Here is a 14,410-nt window from a genome sequence, read left to right on the forward strand (position 1 = left end):
GGAGGGCTTCAACCAAAACATGGGCTCCAGCAAAGGTCGAGAGTTTGTTTTGCTCAGGTCTGTATCCTCAGACTTGTAACCACGCCTGGCCCGTACAAGGAACAAACCCAAGTGTTTAGTTAATGCATAAATGGATGAAGGGAGCTACTGGTGTTTTGCTTTGTTTTCTTTAAAGTTTGTCAACAAGGAGGCAGCATCTGCAATCCTTATTAGGAAAGAATACAGCTTTTCTCCAAGTTCTCTCCATGGACACCATCACCACCTGCTTGCGCAAAATGCAGATTCCTGGGCTCCATTCCAGATCTGCTTGCTGAGTCAGAAGGGGGAAATCCAAGCATCTGTAAAGCCAAAAGCTCCTCTTCCTCAATTCTCAAGTACATGGAAGTTGTGGGACCACAGGATTAGAATATGAGGGTGAGAACAACAGGTTTGGTTTCTCTGCAGCTCATTTTCCAAATAAGGAAACTAAGGGCCAGAGAGGTGAAGGAACCTGCTTGTGGCTTCCCAGGAGGTATGGGCTGAGAACCAGGAGTTCTCCTGCAAGGTCCAGTCACTCTATTCCCGGGGGGAACTTGCCTGTTTTTGCAGGAAAAGATAGCCTTCCCGGTGGACCACCAGCTCCCGGGGCCGCTTTCAACCTGGAAGCCTGGGGCCGTCGGTGCGTCGCTATTGGCCTGGAAGCAGTGAGCACCTTTTGATTGGTCCTAGCTGTGGTCCCCGCCCCGTAGGGGCGGTCCCGCTCTGGCCCCGCCCCCAGGCTATAAAGCCGCGGGCGGTGGGAACGCGCGGGAGCGCACGGCGGGGCGCGGCGAACTCAGGGGCGCGGCGCAGGAGGGACGCGGTTGGCGCTCATGGCGTTCGCGCTGCTGCGCCCCGTCGGCGCGCACGTGCTGTACCCTGACGTGAGGCTGCTGAGCGAAGACGAGGAGAACCGCAGCGAGAGCGACGGGTCTGATCAGTCGTTCGGTTGCTGCGAGGGCCTGGAGGCGGCGCGGCGCGGCCCGGGCCCCGGGGGTGGGCGGCGGGCAAGCGGCGGCGCGGGCCCGGTGGTGGTGGTGCGGCAGCGGCAGGCGGCCAACGCGCGCGAGCGGGACCGCACGCAGAGCGTGAACACCGCCTTCACGGCGCTGCGCACCCTCATCCCCACGGAGCCGGTGGACCGCAAGCTGTCCAAAATCGAGACGCTGCGCCTGGCGTCCAGCTACATCGCGCACCTGGCCAACGTGCTGCTGCTGGGCGACGCGGCCGACGACGGACAGCCCTGCTTCCGTGCTGCCAAAAGCACTGTCGCCGCCGCCACCGACGGCAGCCGCCAGCCGCGCTCCATCTGCACGTTCTGCCTCAGCAACCAGCGCAAGGGGGTGAGTGCGCAGGGTCCCCGCGCCGCGGGCACAAGGCTGGGGGATTGGCAGGGAACAGAATTTCTTGAAGGACATAAGCAGGCAGAGTCGTGGAGTTAGTGAAGATGCAGCGGCTGGGACTCGATCTTGTAAAACATCCATTTGCTTAGTGTCCACCAATCGGAGACGGTGGGGCGGGGGGAACCCAGAGAACTGGCCTAGTTTAGCGTATGTTCATTGAGAGACACTGTCCAGTGTCGGGACATCCCCCTTCTGGAGAGAAAATAATAACAAAAGCCGTCCTTCATTGGGCTGTAGTTGGGCCCTCCTCGTCCTCCTCTTTACCTGCCCAAGAACACCATCAAGCAGGTAGTGTTTCTCCTGACTTCATCACAACTGAGGCGGCAAAATTGGAATACCATACCCTGCATGTACTCGGCTGGGAGACTGGGCACAGTTTCTAGTCTGGCCCTGTACCTAACTGCCCCAAGCTACCCTCACCTTGAGTTGATCTCTGCTGAGGTAGGAATCTCTGGTGGCTTAGTGGTAAAGAGTTGCACTGCCAACCCAAAAGCACGAGGTTTGAATCAGTCCACTGCTGCTTGGGAGAAAGATGGAAAACTCTCTTGTGCAATTATCTGCCTCTGAAAACCCACTGGAGGGTCAGGTATGAGTCAATTCCCACCCGACAGTACACAACACCGCCCTGATATCTAGCCCACAGGCAGGCAACTGAGAAAAAAAGGGGATACTTTCCTCCAACGAAGAGCCTGAGCTCACCAGTTAGAGCATAGTAGAAAGGGTACCCTGAGGATAGACAGATACCAAAGGGAATGGCATGTTGGGGTGTATTGTTGGATCACTGGACAGAGCTCGGTTAAACTGTGTCCAGGTGTCCTAGGTAAGTAAGTGTGGAAGCCCAGCTGGCAGTGGGTGACGTCAGCCAAAAGCTGAGTCCCCTTGAGCCTTCATCATCCTCAGTCTCTCCCCCTTTTTGACCTGGACTTTTCCTACTGAGAAGAGCCTGTCTGTGGAACTGCCTTTTCAGCTACAGAAAGTGAGGCTGAGAGAGGCCTTCTAGCACCTACCTAGTCTAGTCAAAAGGTCTGGGGAGTTGACAGGAGACCTTTCAGCTCCTCAGTCTTTTTGTCCTTGGCATGGACCTGAGTCCCTTCTCTACCATATCTGGACCTCACACCACTTACCAGCTTCTCAGGCTCCCCAGCCTGTTACTCACCTCCTTGGCTGCCTCAGCTTCCATGAATCTATCATCTTAGGTTCAGACTCCTGTCAGCGTGCTGCCGCTCCCAGCTTTGGGTCGCAGCACCCAGGCTGAGCTGAGAGGGGAGTCCTGGGGCCCTTGGTGATACACCTCAACTGCTCTTCACCCACTCATTTGGAACACTTGAGAGTGCATCTGGGGACGCCCCATTCCCCACAGTCAGGAACTCATCATCCTGTGTCAGAGCTCCGTTAAAGAGGCGAAGATTAGGGTGTTGTACTGAGTCCAGTGAGGATCGGGAGGAGGGGGCACAAAGGGGCTGTTGAGACCAGACGATGCTGAGGAGTGGAGGTAGGGAGGAGGGTAGGGAAAGGTGTTTTGAAGCAGAGCACAGCCAAAGCCAGGACAGGGAGCCTGACCTAGAGAAGGGTAATGGGGGAAAGTGGAAGGTGACAGGAGCACAGAGTGGGAGATAGAGTCTGGCCCATGAGGACACCCACAGCAGTCTCTGCCCTCCCACCACCTCATTGCGCATGGGTTGGTCATCATTATTACCTAAAACCCCGCAGCACTGAGCAAAGAGCTGCTGAGGTTATCTCCACCTGCATAGAGTATTTGCCATTGGTCCACAGACAGCCAGGGATGGAGGCAGGATTCGAACTCAGGTCTGCCTGGTAGAAAGTGGGAAAAGTTGATGTGGAAAGACCTGGAGGAGAAGGAATGTCCGCCACATGCCCTTGCCCACAGCTGGAAGTGGGGCCAGGGGGCTTGTCAGACTGTCCCACAGCTCACAGGGTCTTGCTTGCGCCTGACTGTGTGTGCACCTCCCTCCATCCCTTGGACCTGTCTGTAAGACTAAGAATTCATCCAAATTTGGCTACAGAAACCTTGCAAACAACCCTGGTCTCCTCTGGGAGTAGACTAGTGGGGCAATCAGCCCTGGCCAGCTCTGGCCTCTTGAAGGCTCAGTTGGAGGAATACTTGTTATCTTAAGGAGTCCTGAGTGCTGTAAGCTTTAGGGACCAGAGAACCCCAAGTGCTTAGACCCTGTCACCTCACCAGGAGTTGCCGTCTACCTCCCATTCTAGCTGGTCTTGAGTTGGGTTGCCATAGAAACCATTTCCTGTAACATCTTCCAGTTTAAGCTGGGGTTGGATATGGCACCCTGTGGTAGAACTCACCAACAGGAGAAGGAACGGCGGGCTTGGGGAGTATTCTTGTCTCTGTCTTGTTTCTCCTTTTATTCCTGGAGGTGGAGATTGGCTAGGATCATCAGGAGGTGTCATTACCAGATGCTGTTGATAACAGTACTTGGGGACACTCTTTAAACACGGATTGTGTTTGTGAAACTGCGCTGTGAGGACTCTAAGTTGTCTTACCTTCATGGTAACCCACTTTACAGTGGGGGAGCTGAGGGTCAGTGAGGGGTAGTCACCTTCCGGGGGGAGGATGGGTAGTCTGGCGGAGCAGGGACTCAAGCCCAGATTGGCCCAATTCCTAACCACTAGGAATTGTGCTGAGTTCTTAAAGGTCAAAGGAGCTGGTACCTGCCCACTGCCTAAGTGCTCTTCACCTCCTCCACTTTCACAACTCCTTTCTAATTTGACAGCATCCTGGAGTGACAAATGAAATCTTTTTGTCCCTATTCCCTAAATGTCGAGACTGAGGCTCAGGACCCAGCGTTCTCATGGCACCTGGGTCTCTATGTGACCCGCAGATTTGAGTGGAGGTGACTCTCTCTGTCTCTGAGGGACCAAGGGACCAACCACGTCTGTTCTCGCACCTCCACAGTGCATCTCCCTCTCCCCACCCCCATCCGCCTCACTCAGCCCCTTCTGCCAGAATTCATCTGAGAAGCCCAAGCCCCAGGCTCTTCTGGGACCATGTCCTCAGCCCTCAAAATAGCCCTGCCTGCAAATGAACACGCTGTCCCCGGGCGAGAGGGCCTCGAGGGAGGCTGGGCTCGCATCTGGATGGATCTGCCCCAACCTGGGCCCGGGAGTGAAGAGGGCAGAGGGCAGGCTGCAGAGCTCCCAGATGGTCGGCCTCTCTCTCGATGGGCTGAGAAAGATGCCTCTTCCATCATTCCCAAACCAGGCTCGAGGGAGGCGGGAGTCTGAACAGTGGGATCGAGACATCATTGTGTCCTCAAAACAGGACAGATTGGTGGACATCATGGATTCCCAGCCCAATTCCTCAACCAGTTTGCAGGGTGGTTCTGAGCCCCAAATTCTCTCAAGGAGGGATATGACCTCTTTCATTCATAGTGAAAATGAAACCCAGGTGGAAGACTTCAGAACGTGTCTACGAAGACTTGTGGAGACTGCCGTGCTGTGGGCTTCAGAGGCTACCAACGTTAGCTCGTCTTCCCGTGGGCACCACTCACTCAAGCAGCATAGATTGGCCCCTGCTGCGTGCCAGGCGCTGGACTAGCATGGCTGTCCCGGAGGACTTCTGTCCTGACACCGTAATGAAGGATGGCTCCACTTTGTCCTCCAAGTGTATCCCCGTGGAATGCCCTCACTTGTAGCCACCTGCAGGAGTGGAGCCCCTTCCAGGGAGATGGGGATAGAGAACACACTCCTGTCCAAACAGCCTGGTGACGACAAGGTGGCCGGAACTTAGAGTGTATTTTTGAAGGTCCATAAGTAACCCACTGGGTGATGGTCAGCCAATGGGGATTCCTGTCCTTTAAAGTGATTGGTTAAAGTGTGTTGTTGGTGTTACAGATTGATTTTAAAAGGAGGGGGTGGTCAAGAAATTGCATGAAGAAGAAATTAAAAAGGTGTAAAAATAGAGTGACAATACCTCCCTCCCACCCGGCCCCTCGCTCATTGAATTCTCCTCCTCTGAGGAAGCCAATTAGCAGTGTCCTGTGTTCCCATCTCTAGAGGTCTCTGAACAGATCATTCACTCGGTCTGCACCTTGCGTCTGTCCCTCTATAGTGTTATCTTGGTGGTCATCGCCTATCGGTCCAAATGCCTGTTCCCTCTACTGCCAAAATCCTGATTATATGATTATATGCATGGAGGGTGATTTACTGATCAAGTCCCTGGTGCTGGACACAAGAGTTTTAGTTCCAGGGTTTTCCTGTATCAAACTTCTTAACACCTTTCTCCCCTCCTGCAGAGTGGCCGCCGTGACATGGGGGGCAGCTGTTTGAAGGTGAGGGGTGTGGCCCCACTTCGAGTGCCACGGAGATGAGCCAGAGACCCTGCAACATTTGCTTCAAGCAAGACCCCACAGAGAAGGAGGCCAGAAGCCAGAACTGGCTGGGCAGGGGAGAAGACCCCAGGAGCCAAGCGCACCTCTCTTTTTAAGTAGGAATCAGAGGACATGGCTTGGGCTGTTAACCCTACAGGCAGGCCCCTGGGACACCCTGATCCAGCCCTGGAGAGCTGCTCGGAGGACTCACCCAGTGGAGCCCAGTCCCAGCTGATCAGAGACAAGGCAGAACGTGTGGGGGGAAAAGACTGGCGGTGGTGAAAGTTGTGTGTGTGACTCTGTGTGTGTGAGAGAGAGTGTGAGAGTGAGTTGATGGGTTTAAAATAAAAGATATTTTTAAATAAAAAACATTCCCATCTGAGGAAGGGAGGGGCCTGGGGGGCTCTAGCATCAGAGGTGGCCCATTTCCTGGGCACAGGAGAGGACACAGCATCAGCACTGCTGTTCTGCACCTGTGAGGGGTGCTGAGAGCAAGGGGCCACTCTTCCCTCCAGAGGTAGAGACAGTCAGACTTTGCTCCATGTCTCTCTCGTCACAGTTTCTTGAACAACTGCTGGGCGCCTGATGTGTTTGCTAAAGGAATCTTTGTATTTATTTTTCATAATCGAGCAAATATGGAAAAATACACAGGCTCTTCTCACAAATGGTGGTGCATTGGGCATAACTTCTGCTCCTTGCCTTAGTCCAGCTTGACTCGGCCCAAATCAGTATGTAAAGGGTGTCCTTGTCCCTTTAATTTGCTGTTATCGTTGTGTACCATCGAGTCAGAACTGGCTCATAGCTGACCCTCCAGTGGGTTTCCAGAGGCTGTTAATTGCACAGGAGAAGATTGCCCATCCTTCTTCCACAGAGCATCTGGTGGATTTGAACTGCGTGCCTATGGGTTGGCAGCACAACTCCTTGTCACAGAACTCCCATTAGTAACTCCTGCTTATTTCACTTTTTTTACTGTGCTGTGCATGCCCATCCCCTAGAATGGGCATTCAGGTTGTTTCCACTTTGTTGCTATTACAATTTTTTGTTGCATGCAGTTTTCCACATGTGCAAAATGTGTTTATGCCAAAGGGATGATTTTAGCAGCCTGTGGCTACCTCACTTGTGCTCTGTACGTGAGCTGCACCATTGGCTGGCTATGCTCAGATTTCAGGGTAATCTTACCCAGTTTGGGCTGAGATGATCTGAAGGAACAATGATACCCAAAGGCACATATGGCTGGCACATGGCAGGACAGTGGTTTACCTGAAGCCTGTTCATCTTCAGAGCCCAAAGCAAGTCTGCCATGCTGTCCTCAGAGGTGCCTAGTCCCAGTCCTGAGTATTCTCCAAGCAGCCCTGATGTGGAGGGGCTCATGTTTGCAATCTTACGTGTTCAGCCAGGATCTTTCACAGACAGTGTTCTCTCCCTATGAGGCCAGACCTGAGAAATTCAAAAGGCAGGAAGAAAGGGCACAGAAGTACCCTCTGCTCACCAGGGTATATTCATGTGTCTACTTAAGATGTATTTAATACTTGGGTTTAGTGGCCTGTGCTCATGTCCACTCTGCTCACCCATCTCATCATGTTTGACCCTCTGATGGAGCCTGGAGTAGAGGTACCCATTTCACAGGTCAGCAGGTTGCCAGGCACCATGTCAGATGCTGATGGGATGCACAAGGTCCACCCAGTCTTCCTCACACACACAAACAGGCCCAGGGGAATGAATGAGTTCCCTGAAAGGCCATTGCAGGTTGGCGTGGATGAGGAAGCCACCCAGCTCAACCCCTTTGGTGTGAGAAGAGGAAAGAGAGCCCCTAAGGGGTCAGGGGCCCGCCCAAGGGAGCAGCATTCCAAGGGACCTCCACCTCACTTCCCCTGTGTTGTGTTCCAGGACACCGGCCTTGCCTATCCTGTGTCCCAGGCTGGCCACTGATGCCGTTCAGAGAGCTAATTAGGAAAGCACATTGCACTCCCAGCGCCTACCCTGGTCCAGGTACAGGCTGGCCCTGGCAAAGGCACAGGAAAAAGGACTTTGGTCCTTATCAATGGCAGGAAACACGGGAGTGGGAGCAGAGCAGACACTTGGGTGCTATGAGCTGGAGGCCCACTTCTGCCACCAGATTAGCTGGGTGACCCTTGAGAAGTTGCTCTGGCTCTCAATCCAGCAAGTCCTGCTGGGACAGAATGATAATTATTTGTCTTGTTCAACTAAATAAGAGTTTAATAGACCTGATGCACCCGGTAAATAATTGAAGTTAATGCAGATAAATAATTCAAGTACCAAATGGCATGCAATGGAGGGCTAGTGAAAGGACTCCTTCCTGCCCCTTTCTAAAAAGGCAATCAGTGTTAGCAGCTGCCCGAGTGCCCTTCCAGAAATGCTTTCTACTGATTAAGACTTTTAAAGAGATAATCATGGATTTCTCTATTTGTGCTTACATTGTAAAGCAGTCAGACCTTGCAGAAATACCACCCATCCCAAAGACAGCCACAAGTCCTGCAGAGTTCTTGTTAAATACGAAATACACTTACTTTCATAAGTCGTTTACAGCGCCGTTGTTTTAAACTTTTCATTAGAGTATATATAGCATACGTTCAGAAAGTGCCCATGTTAGAAGTTGCAGCTCATGGATCTTCCCCAGCGTGCAGATGAAGAAATGCAGCGTTAGCAGAGCTCTATTTTGTACCTCCTTATACTGATTTTCTTTCTCTTTTGAGACAGGATACTTTTAACGGAGTTTGGAACTCAAAGAACAAAAAAGGAAGTAAGTCAGAATTATCCCTCAAGTCCAGATCTCAGGGTCACTTACCATTATCAGGGCGTTAAGAATTCTTGCAGGGCTATTTGGAATATACAAGCAGATTGCATATATCTTGGTTTTCCCCACAAAAAGAGAAGTGTTCTGTTTTGCACTTGAATTTTCTCCCCCCCCTTTATATCTGGGTCAAGGAATTCTGGTGATGAGTATTAACGTTGCACTGCTAACTGATAGGACAGTAGTTCAAATCCACCAGCTGCTGAGAGAGAGAGAAGCAGTCCTCCGGTTATAAAACTTGCATTAGAAAATTGCTAGAGAATTACTATCAGAATCAACTCAATCATCAGAATTAACTCAGTGGCAGGAGGTACACACTTTGGAGCCCTTTCAGGTTAGAAGGACCTGTCTTTAGCTTTTTCACAGCTGTGTAGGACCCCATTCCACACACTTTGCCACTTGCTGTCTTCCTTGAGCCTCCTATCGGGGTAATAGTTAATGTCCATGAAACCTTGTGAGCTACAAGGTTAGCCCAACATATATGACTGGAAAAGACAGAGCTATGGACCAGGTACCTCTGGGGCCGTTTGCCTACTCACCTCCAACATGCACATTTTCAGCTTTCGGGATAGGCTAACCCAGCCAGGATCAGGTGGAAACGAGCTGAGGGAGAAACCTAGGTAAAATGATCAGCTCTGACCTCGACCTCAGACAAAACCCAACTGACATTGAGTTACTAGTGACTCATGACAGCCATTTGTATATGAAAGTAGAACCATGCTCTGCAGTTTTTACAGTAGTTGCTTTTAGGAAATAAACTACCAAATCTATCATTTAAAGTGCCCCTGAGTGGACTTGAACTTCCAAACATTTGACTAGCAAGTGAGCATAAGTGTTTGCTCTACTTAGGAAGTAGATGCTAAATTCCAGGCCACGCTCTTCACCCAAGCCCTCATGCACAGAAGGACCTTATAATTAATCTTTTCACTATTAGGAGATCAAATCGAGGGAAGAACCAAAGTGTTAAGATGCCCAGTGAACCCTTGGTCCTCCTGGACTTGGAATCTACAGTCTCACATCTCTTGCATTGGTCTCAAGGCTCTGCCTTTAGGGACACCTATGACAATGAGAGAACTGAAGCTCAGAGAGGGATAATAAAGAACCAACCTTGCACAGCATTTCTAAGAAAACAGAGCCCCGTCCTCTGGCCCAGAGCTACCCAACCAGACTAAGTTCCCCTCATTGGCTCAGACCACTTCCATGTTATGAGACTCCTATTAGATTCCAAAATAAAAACACCATGAAATTTAGTTCCAAACACTGACACATTTAGCCAATTAACTTAACCACCCACACATACTTGAGCACAATGCTTTATATGAGAACAGGAAATCATTAGAGGATTTACAAAAATATCCATTCATGAGACATACGTGTAAGGCTGAATGTCTTCTTCCAACCCCACCTGCACCTCCACGCCACTGTGTGTTTTAATTCATCTGAGGTGATTCCAGAAATTTAGAACCAGGCAGCTAAACGTAATGCCTGACCCTCAACCAGTCCTGGACTAGGTTGGAGAGATGCTTATAAAGGGTATTATTGAGACAACTGACAAAATTGGAATATGAACAATAGATAAAGGAATGTTGCCAAGAGTATCATTTCTGGGTTTTATAACCAGGACTGTGGTTTTGTGATAGAATACCTTATGCTTTGGTGTGAGGTATTGAGGTGTCAAAGAATATAATGTGGGTAATATACTCTTGAATGGTTAATATTATTACTACCATTGCTGCTGTTGTTAGATACCATCAAGTCAACTACACCTCGTAGCAACCCTACAAACAGTAGATCTGAACTGTGCCCTGTCCTGTGCTATCTTCACCATCTCTGATACGCCCATTGTTGCCGGCAGTGTGTAAATCCATCTTGTTGAGGGTCTTCCTCTCTTGCTCTGACACTCTTCCTTTCCCAGCATGACGTCTTTTCCCAAGGACTGATCCCTCCTAAGAACAAGCCCAAAGTACGTGAGACAAAGTTTCGCCATCCTTGTCTCTAAGGAGCTCCTTGGTTGCCTTTCCTCCAAGACAGACTTGTTTGTTCTTTTGACAGTCGGTGGGATTCAGTGCTCTTCTCCAACAGCATGATTCAAAGATACACAATTATTATTCAGTTGCTAGGGCCAGGTAAAGGGTTTGTTGAGTTTGTAGCACTATTCTTGTCATTTCTATGGACATTTGCACTAAAATGAAAACTTAAAGTTAGAATCCTGGGCCACTAGGATGTGAGACCTGGGTTTCTGAGTCTCTTTGAGTTACACTGACTTCAGCCGGTTCAACAGAGGACAAAATGCATCCCACAGGACCCAGGAGCGCCTGCGCCCCTTGGGAGGCTAAGGTGGTCCCAGCCCCCCGAGCCTCCTGCCACCATGATTTATGTCCCTGTGAGTCGAAGCAGCTGTGAGCCCTGGTCCCACCATGGGACCAGCTGAAGGGGGGGGCTGGTGTTTACTTGTCAGCGTGTCTAATCCAGACCAGACCTGCAGACCCCACGGGCCTGGGATTGGGCTCCCAGAGGGCCAAGGGCAGAGGCCAGGCCAGCAGGGCCTGGAAACCAGGGAGGTGCTCAGGGTGGGTGAGTTAGAGGGCGGGAGACCTGAGCATGATCACGTTTGGTTCCTGTGTGACCAGGGGTGAGTGTCTGCCCCTCTCTGAGCCTGGATTTTCCTCATATCTATCTATACACGGTAGACCAGAAAGGGCTCTGAATGCTGACACGAGCTGGCTTCCAAAGAAAATGTGGGTAAAATTGAGGAGTTGGTTTTCTCTGAACACCCAGATCTTTCAGATTTAAAGAAAGGCCTAAAGCAACAACCAAAAAAGAAAAGAAGGAAACACACCACACCCCCAAACCTGACTTTTTGAAAGCCCTACTATGTGCCGATCAATATGGTTTATATAAATGAATATGGTCTGTTCAACCAATTTAGTTATGTGCTAGCACTTTACAGATGAGAAAACTAAAATACAAAAGTGTTAATGATCTCGCCCAAGTTCCCACAACAAGTGAGTGAATTTGGACCTGGTGTTCTAGCTGTCACCCAGGGTCCCACAGGTCTTCCGATACATTCCCACCTGAGTGCGCCCAGAGGTCAGGGCCCAGCCTTCACCCACTGAGTCAGGGTTCCCAGTGGTGCACCTCTCACAGCTGTTGCTGTTGTTGCTGTTGTGTGCCATCGAATGGCCATTGACCCATAGCTGACCCCTCAGCCAGACTTTAGAGACAATAAATCACATGGGAGAGTTCCCATCTTTCTCCCGCAGAGCAGCTGGTGGATTTGAACTACATGCCTTAGGAGTGACAGCACAGCTCCTTACCACTTGGCCAGCAGAGCTCCCTAGCTAGAGACTAAATGCAGAGTTTTGGAATGTCTGCACAGAAGGAAAGTCCTTTGGAGCTCAGAATATCAACTAACAGGGAGACAGACCCAGCGATGCAGCGGGTCACACATGGACCAGGACCAGATTCCCAGTGTCCGAGTCATTGGTTCCATTGCCTGGTGACACCCTTGGGGCAGCACTAAGACTGAGAGTGTCTGACAGTGGTGGTTGTTGTGTCAATGCATTGAGTCAGAATGGATTCATGGCTGACCCTCCAAAAGGGAAATCACATGGAGGAGATTGCTCATCTTTCTCCCTCGAAGCAGCTGGTGGACTAGAACCACATGCCTTTGAGTTGGCAACACAGCTCCTTACCACTAAGCCACCAGAGTTCCAGTTCCCCAAGGCCCTGTCTCTGATTTACATAGAGGAAAGCTCTGAATCATGCAACAAGCCATGCAGTGAGTACTGATGATGCTATTCTCACTTCACAGACTAGAAAGCCAAGCCCAAGGTCATGTCCAGGTAATAGTACAAAACTGGGATTGACGCTCCAGTCTTAGGCATCAAGCTCCAGAGCCTGAGTCCCAGCAAGGAAGCAAATCTTAGCAGAAGATCAACCTCAGAGTTTAACATCACATGGCAGTTTAGGGTGGGCTGGACTCCGTTCTCAGGTAGCCAGTCACCAAAGTGTTGGACTTCTCTGCGGGCGAGACTTGAGCAAAGCTCTAGAGGTGGTCCCAGGAGAGGCTGATGTGGAGATGGTGAAGGAGGCAGTGCTTGGAGAAGCCAGGCTCTGAGCCAATACATTTTCAAGACAGAGACAGGTCACTAAAACCCAGAACTGACATTCAGGATCATCCTCCAGAGGTGACAAAGGACACTGTTCCTTCCAATCTCTGGTCAGCATGGATGACAGGTACCCGAGATCCCCAGCCTCACCAGAATGTGCACATCCCACAACCCCAAGCATGCCGCTGGGGACGCAGAGCAGTGCTGTGAACTACAACTCCAGATGAAGGGAAGATGATACAGCAGATATGTGCCTCGCCCTCCCTCTCTGTGCCAGGAGCCCCTTAAAAACACTGTAACTCCCCAGCTCAAGGAGAGAGATGCTGTTGTGACCCACTGTGTTCCCCAGTGTCAGCAGCTGAGTGGCAGAAAAAGTTCTGGGGACTCAGGGAGTGCAGGATGTCTCCTCTGCTCCCTCGGGGTTGGATGCAAATGTTCCCAAGCTGAGAGGACTCTCCTCAGTCCGCACATCTGGACCCAGAGCCCTGTTCCACCCAGGCTTCTGGCTGCAGACATGGTAGAATTACCCTGCAGTGGGCTCAGACCCCAGTACAGGTCCAGGAGGGCTCCTGACTGCCCTCCTCTCATCCAGGTGGTCCCCAGTGCCTCAGATATTTGCTGAGGGATGTGGAAATGTCATGCTGTCTCATCCAGTCTGCAGACCTCCCAGGCAAGATAGATGTTGCCTATGTCACAGACGGAGCACGAAGAGGAACAGCGAGGGTCTCCTGCCTCACAGCTAAGAGCAGAGCCGACTTGAACCCACTCTGTGGCTCCTCTGGTTACCAACAAGCCCATGCTGCCTAAATGCTTGGCTGATGCTGGCAATGGGCCCCTAAGCCTCGGGCAGCGAGCTGGAATGAGGAGAGATGGGCCCAGGGCCTGCGGCAGGAGGGAGAAGGATGCTGACTAGCTGAAAAGGTCTGGGAACGTCTCTGGCCCCCAACCTCACCCCATCCTCATGACTCCCCCATTTAGCAGCTGGGGCTGGGAGAATAGGGGGTCGGGTAGGTGGGCCTTGGGCTCCTAGGGAACACACCCCTCTCACACCCACTGGGGATGGACCAGAACCACCCTGTAGCTGGGCCTGCTGCCCGACTACTGGTCTCCCCTCACAGTCCTGCAAACAGCCCACTACCTCCCACTCCAACTGCTTTCCTCTCCCCCCACCTCTCCACACCCCTGTCTGCCCCTTCCCCCTCTCAGCCCAAACCCACCCCCTCCTCCTCCTCCTCCTCCTCCGCTCTCAGAAAGCCCTGGAAAGGCTCCTTTCTCTGAGACAGGAAGGTGTCCACAAGTCTCAGGAAGGAAAAACAGTCAAGCTGAACCCACCAAGACTGTCTCCAAGGGGCCGTGGCTGGCAGCTGGCCAGGGCTGACATCACCTGGGAACCGCCGCGGCCGCAGCTGCAACCCGCCTCCTGGGGGGACGTGCTTTTGCTATTTAAGAAAATAATAATAAAAACTTTTCCAGTCTGGTGTTTTTAAATGTGCTTTTTATAGTGGGCCCTGGGGTGTGGGTGGTTTGGTGTCTCTCAACGCCCCTCCTTAATCCTCCACAGCCCCATTTCTTACATCTCACAGCACAGCTTCCAGCCAATGAGAATTAATTCCGGGGATGCGGAGAGGGTGCCCCATCCAGGCCCAGACCCCTCAGACCATCTCTTCATCTAACTAGATACTTTGAAATTTTAACTTTAACAAAGTCTTTGGACTTGGC

At 51.4% G+C, this 14,410-nt stretch overlaps 1 protein-coding gene across 1 annotated transcript; it reads left to right on the forward strand.

Moving 5' to 3' along the window:
- Positions 1 to 786: 786 nt before the first annotated feature.
- TCF15 (transcription factor 15 (basic helix-loop-helix)) lies at positions 787 to 5,780 on the forward strand. The gene is made up of 2 exons (XM_006881405.1): positions 787 to 1,361; positions 5,693 to 5,780. The coding sequence occupies exons 1-2, from the start codon at positions 852 to 854 to the stop codon at positions 5,765 to 5,767; spliced, it is 585 nt and encodes a 194-aa protein (XP_006881467.1). The 5' UTR covers positions 787 to 851; the 3' UTR covers positions 5,768 to 5,780.
- The last annotated feature ends 8,630 nt before the right edge of the window (positions 5,781 to 14,410 follow it).

This window comes from Elephantulus edwardii, unplaced genomic scaffold (assembly GCF_000299155.1).
Source record: "Elephantulus edwardii isolate Elephantulus edwardi_28Jun2011 unplaced genomic scaffold, EleEdw1.0 scaffold00015, whole genome shotgun sequence".
Lineage (NCBI taxonomy): Eukaryota > Metazoa > Chordata > Mammalia > Macroscelidea > Macroscelididae > Elephantulus > Elephantulus edwardii.